We start from the raw sequence: 6,000 nt of genomic DNA, 5'->3' as shown, positions 1-6,000 counted from the left end.
TGTATGATTCTCAAACTCCTTTTAGAAATCAGTGTTGGAGGAGAAAGTGAATCAGGTCCTGAGTGGGAATGCTACCTCCAGTTCACTTGACATGGTTCTACTGAATATCAATCTTTAGTTTTTATGAGTTAGTCCTTGCATCAAACACATGGAGAATTAACACTGCCGTTGAACTAACAAAAGCAATCTGTCCCTGTAACGTCTCGATAGCTTCACACCGAGCTGAAGGGGATGAATCCGAGTCTGATGCCGCAGTAAACTTTTCTTTTTCCCCCTCCTCTGCCGTTCTCTTTAGGATGTGAGCTTGGAGTAGTTGGGCGGAGAGAAGCGTCTGCGCAGATACTTGAGGATGTAGAGCGGCAGGCAGCTCACCAGGGTGATGACCGTCACCTTCCACAGGAACGACACCGTGGTGATGAAGTACACGTCTGGACACAGGAGGGTTCGAGACAGACGGAGAGAAACCGGTTCTGAGCATCGGTCAAAAGTTCCAGTGGATCAAAATCAGCTTGAATTCAATTAAGTGATGAGCATTCAAAACAGCAGAGGAACACTGCGGCTTGCAGGACGTCGGATTAAACTTGTTCCCTAAATAAAAAATTCGAAGTTGTTGAGATTTCGTATGAAGTTTCATGAAGTGTGAATATTTTCTGGATGGTTTCCTTTTCTGAGGGGAAATATGAGTTGTGGTTATTTTAAAGAGATCAGCTGATGTTGGCCTCCACTCATTGTTCAGCTCCCAGTGTTTTAGGAAAGGCTGTGTTTTTTTTTTTCTGGGAGTGGTTTTAGCTCCGCCCACACACACACGCCCCCTCCATTTCTTAGCAGGGAGGAGAGGATTAGAGAACACGATTCTGTGACCTACTTTATTATGCTCGGGGATTCCTTTAGTCATTCACATTTGGCCCGGCGGTTAAGTCATTTACTTTTCCCTGGTGAGGGGAGACCACAACATTTTTATTTGGGCTTTACGACGACTTTACTTGCTTCTGTGAGTCAAACTTTTGCTGCTGACCGTGTTCGTAAGTGGGCCAGACGACAGCGACGACGGTCCTGATGGTTTTAGGGCACCGACACACACGAACACACACCTTTGACACTCAACTCAGCTGAGGCATATCTCCATTTAGGCAATTGAATGAGAAACTAAAAAGTTCCTTCTGACTTTGAGTGTTACTTGGAGTGCTTTGAATGCAGGAAAAAAAGGGAAAATAAACTTTGGAAAATGTCCAATTAAGTGTGCAAACTGCACATGCAACAGAAGAATAGGCTTTAAAATCTATTCCTGTCGGACTTCAAGAGGGAGAAAATCCGTCCAAAAAGAGTGTCCTTGACCACACGCCAGTCACGGTCCTCGGCGGTGGAGGTTGCCGGCTGAAAATGGAACTCCACGCCCAACATAAAGCTGAAAATAAAGACTTGAACAGCTTTCGGTCACAGCATCGTATATGTCACGCATCTTAATATGGCCCGACTATAAACGGCTTATTTTTCTGTCAACTGAAGTAAATAAGATGTGAAACAGCCTGGCAACAAGTGGAGCGAGATAAACTGTAACAACAGACTCTTTATTCTGCTATAAAACTTGTTTTCGTCGAAAAAACTCCCAATGTGCATGACTGTGTGTTTTTCTACCAGACACACTTGGACGCGATAAACACATAAACCTTGGTAAGTCTGCAGGAAACTAACTGGACTGTTATTTCCTTTTTGGAAATCCATCCACACCAGGACGGGTTGTCAAGACGCTCACCTCTACACTTCCTAATATCCAAAACACCGCGGCTAATCGCACACCGGAGACACGACGTGGACGAGCAGGACTAGCTCGCTGGCGAACGCTGACGCACTATTTCAAGGTCGGCCGAGGCACAACAACAGCGGTCGTCCTGCGTTGAAGTTTGCTCGTCTCCGTGAAAAGACAAAACCCTCGGCCTGCCTTCCACTCACCGATGAACTCGTGCAGGAACACGAGCGAGGCGACGTAGCACGCCAGGCTCAGCAGCTCGCCGACGATCATGAGCCAGTGCCACGTCTGGATGGTCAGGGCCACCATCAGCAGCTCGGTCAGGATGAGGGAGGTGAAGGAAATGGCCACAATGTGGACGAACTCCGACTCGAAGAGCAGCATGGCGCCGTACATGATGATGCTCCCTGTGGAGGAGACGAGAGGCCGCGGCGTTTCGAGTTGAGTTCAGCATCTGGATTCGCACTAGTCACGAAGTATATCTGAATCTGAATCTTGAAAGGTCATTATCACATGTTTAATATATAATATATATTTCATTTTGAAGTCTCCTCAGTTCTAACACATATAAGAAGCGAGTGTGCTGATAAATCCATGTATTTCGTTATTTGTTAGGTTTCATACTTTAGTTTCAGACAGGCTCAGCTGCGTTGGGTTTAGACTTCCTGAAGATTTTCTTCCTTTTCTCACTCTAAATAACACACGTCAGTAACTTTCTCTGCTGCAGTCTGTGCTCTCTATTCTGTCTGTATCTTTTTTAAGTCAGCAGGGTGCCGATTATCTTTCGGCCTGACATCGACCTGTTTGTTTGTTTGTGTTATCTGTTCAGTCCCTTTCTCTTTTACTTCCCTGCAAGCAGAAAGCTGACGTCTCAGATCCGGTGGAGGTTTGTTAAAAGGAGTTTTTCTTTTCCCTTGTCGCCTCTGCTTTCTCAGGAATTGAATTGTCGAGGTGCCTCTCTGTGGTTCATTGAATGGAAAGTTGCTGTATTGGAATCAAACCCATATCGATACCAAATACAGTCCTGGACTGAACGTCTGAGCTCCATTTCTATCTGCTCTTGTGCCTCTGCAGCCTGCCATGTGTCAATAGATATAAATTAATGTGCATACAGGGGGTGGATGGCTCTGATGCTCTCCTCTTACCTTGATAGATACTTATTAAAACCCATATTAAAAATGTCTTGAAAGACAGCGGACGACCCTGCAAAGACAAAACAGTAGAATCTGATTTCTATCCAGGGATTTCATAGATAATGTAGCTGGAACAGTGACAGTCTGAGTCATAACTTGTTCCATACCTTCAGGAGATCTTTATACAATTCTGGGTACAACATGGCGACCTCCGACTTGACATCTTTGTCCAAAACCAGGGAGAACACTGGGAACATGGTGTAGACGGTGGAGTAACTGAAACAAGACCAAATTGAGTGTGATGGATATTACCCAGATTAAAATGGCAAACATAGAAAATGCGTCACACTGTGAGATTCAGAGTTATTTTTCAATTTTTCCCCTTCTCACATTTAACCAGTGCTGTAACACACAGAGGAAATGCCAGGGGAGCGAGGCAGCCAAATGCTCTCTTGATAAGTCATCGACATTCAGATCTTGACTCTCACCCAATAATCAGGAATCCTTGGTAGAGTGGGACGGAGGCAAAATAGAAAACAGAGGAGAAAACCGCCTGGAGGGAAAAAGACACAAAGAAAACACTTTTTATATTGAATACCAAGGGAATTGAAAATAAATGAAGGAATAAAGCTTCAAACATTCCCTTTTCAACTGATGCGGCAAGAAATAAAACAAGAGTTCATGTTTTATTATAATCACAGTGACATGTAGGGACATAAATCCAACAGCAGCCACACTGACGGCGTGCGCTCACACACAAAATGCAATAATGTTCGTTCTACCGTTTGACTGCTACTGCTGCAGACGCTCAAACTGCGATGACTAACTCTAAGATGAGTGTCCAGCGCTCGGACGATGCCAATATCGAGATGTCAACTGGTGAGCCAGCCGTCCGCGCTGCCCCAAAACAGACGGGTCAGGGCTGCAGCTGCGGTCGGCGTTAATGTGACACATGTGGAGGACGGCCTCCCCAAAGCCCCAAAAGTCCATGATGCAGTGAGTCATGAGCGGTCCCGGTGCAGCGGGGGCCGAGGGTGGACTGGGACATGGGAATTGGACCGGGGAACGCTGTGGGGTGGGAGGGTCGGAGTGGAAGGGCACCACCGGCTGCCTCCTCTGAGTCATCCTGCACCCCACCCTTCCATGGCCACCCGTGAAACCTGACCTGCTCTCTCCCTCTACTCCTCCTCAAATGGAGGTTTTAGTGTTGTGAATGAACAAAACAACTATTTCCGTGCATAAACTTGAGGTTTCTTTTTTCTTTTTTTACTTTGTTGTCAGTTATTTTAAAACTTTATGCCTTGGTTTGGCTCGTGTGATGAAAATATCCACAGTGTCTGGATAATTCGTTCAGTTTAAACACTCTCAGCCTCGATTTAACCTCATTTTAATGCCATTACCACGGTCAGCTTGTGTGGTAAAAAGAGAATTAACAGGGATTGGGATGCGTGTCAACAATCAATACAGAACCAGGATCATCTAAAATGAAAACACTGGGCAGTTTTTCAGGTTCTAAATGAAATAAAACATTTTATGCTGGTTTTTGACGCCATCCGAGCAGGACAAGGATCAGCTCCAGTTATTGTAAATGTAGATGACAGCATTTTCATGAAAAACATTGTATATAAAGATTTTTCAATGCACCTTCAACTAAACTGTGAGGCTGAGGAAGTATAAGGAAAAACAAATCGAATATGTGATGTATTAACTTATTCCATACAGATTCCACAGATGTTAAGGCCAGAATTATTAGTACGGCATGTTCCAGTCAGGACTTTTTGGAAATTTAACAGGAAATTGAGCCAAATCAATTAGAAAACACTCAGTTATAATTCCAGGCTGAGTCATGCGCGCAGACATGGTGTTGGGGTTGCTTTTTACCTGCATGGTGCTGATGCACAGGCTCCTGTGGATGACGAACTGGCTGAGGGCCGCAGACCTCTTGTAGCTGTTCCGACCGTGGACCATGAGGAGACGGCCCAAATGTTTGAACTGAGTCACGGAGAAGTCGGCAGCCAAAGAGGCCTGCTTTCCTTCCTGTCAAACACACAGCACAGAGGACAGCGAGGACACGCATGAAGAGCGGACTCTCGCTTCATAACAGAAACCCAGCGTGCAGATATGAATCTTCTCTTTATCAAAATAATCCGACTGATTTTCAATTAATACTACAGTATAAACTACAGTATTCTCCATAAACTGCAAATACAATATTAGATTTTATACAAAGTCATGGGTTAACAGCAGAGTTTTCAACAATGAATTGACTGAATGCTGATTGTTTCCTGATTAATTCATGATTACTTCTGCAAAACATCACAATTTTGAAACAAGATAAACTAGATAAGCTCACACCAATTGTCACACATACAGGGATCGGCTTTAATGATCAGAAAGCTGCATTAAAATGACGTCACCAATAACTAGTAAATAAATTCAGCTCATAAATGTCTCAATATTTAATTTTTTAGTGTTAAATTGTTGAAGCAACAAAATTGTCAAACTTGTCCTTTTTACACATCAGCAATGTAACAGAACATCAATCAATCGTTTACCTTTCTCATGTACGACCTAACAGTAGAGGTAACCAAAAAATATAAATCAATAAAATAAAACATGATTTTTTTTTTCCAACAAGTCGTTAAAAGTAGTTATTGTGGTTGTGATTGAAACATTATTAACTGTGATAGCAAAAAGGTGGGCAACAATTTCTGAGGCAATAATTAAAAGAGGCAGTTTGATGAGAAGTACAAAAGCATCCTGCCGTCTTTGTTTCCTCTGTTCAGACAATAGATGTTTAAAAAAGAGGAATCATCTGTGAGCATGTCATGTTGAGAGAGATCTTGGCAGGAAACACGGAGTGAAAACCTGTGAGGCAATGAGATGGAGAGAGACTTACTTTTCCTTCCACTCCCACGCCACAGTCCGCTTCCTGGATCATGCTGACATCGTTTCCTCCGTCCCCTAAGAGACAACAAAAGCCACGGAGGTGTCAGGATTCACATGAGTGATTCACCAATACATACTGTTTGCGGGGCATTGTGTGCATGTGCACTGTACTTCACGTATTGTTGAGATGAAGACATCAAAAGAAAGGGAGAGTCGGGTCACATCAGTTCA

General features: G+C 43.8%; 1 protein-coding gene across 1 annotated transcript in view; it reads right to left on the bottom strand.

The window, feature by feature from the left end:
* Window positions 1–6,000, bottom strand: part of atp9a (ATPase phospholipid transporting 9A) — a 30,152-nt gene continuing 24,152 nt past the window's right edge. The window contains exons 22-28 of the mRNA XM_030118380.1: window positions 5,780–5,844; window positions 4,762–4,917; window positions 3,369–3,433; window positions 3,048–3,156; window positions 2,893–2,950; window positions 1,951–2,154; window positions 1–428 (exon numbers count right to left, since the gene is read on the bottom strand). Coding sequence (XP_029974240.1) covers window positions 292–428; window positions 1,951–2,154; window positions 2,893–2,950; window positions 3,048–3,156; window positions 3,369–3,433; window positions 4,762–4,917; window positions 5,780–5,844 — 794 coding nt within the window. The 3' untranslated portion in view covers window positions 1–291. The remainder of the gene's footprint in view (window positions 429–1,950; window positions 2,155–2,892; window positions 2,951–3,047; window positions 3,157–3,368; window positions 3,434–4,761; window positions 4,918–5,779; window positions 5,845–6,000) is intronic.

This window comes from Salarias fasciatus, chromosome 20, assembly GCF_902148845.1.
Source record: "Salarias fasciatus chromosome 20, fSalaFa1.1, whole genome shotgun sequence".
Lineage (NCBI taxonomy): Eukaryota > Metazoa > Chordata > Actinopteri > Blenniiformes > Blenniidae > Salarias > Salarias fasciatus.
This window is presented reverse-complemented; position numbering and strand designations above follow the sequence as displayed.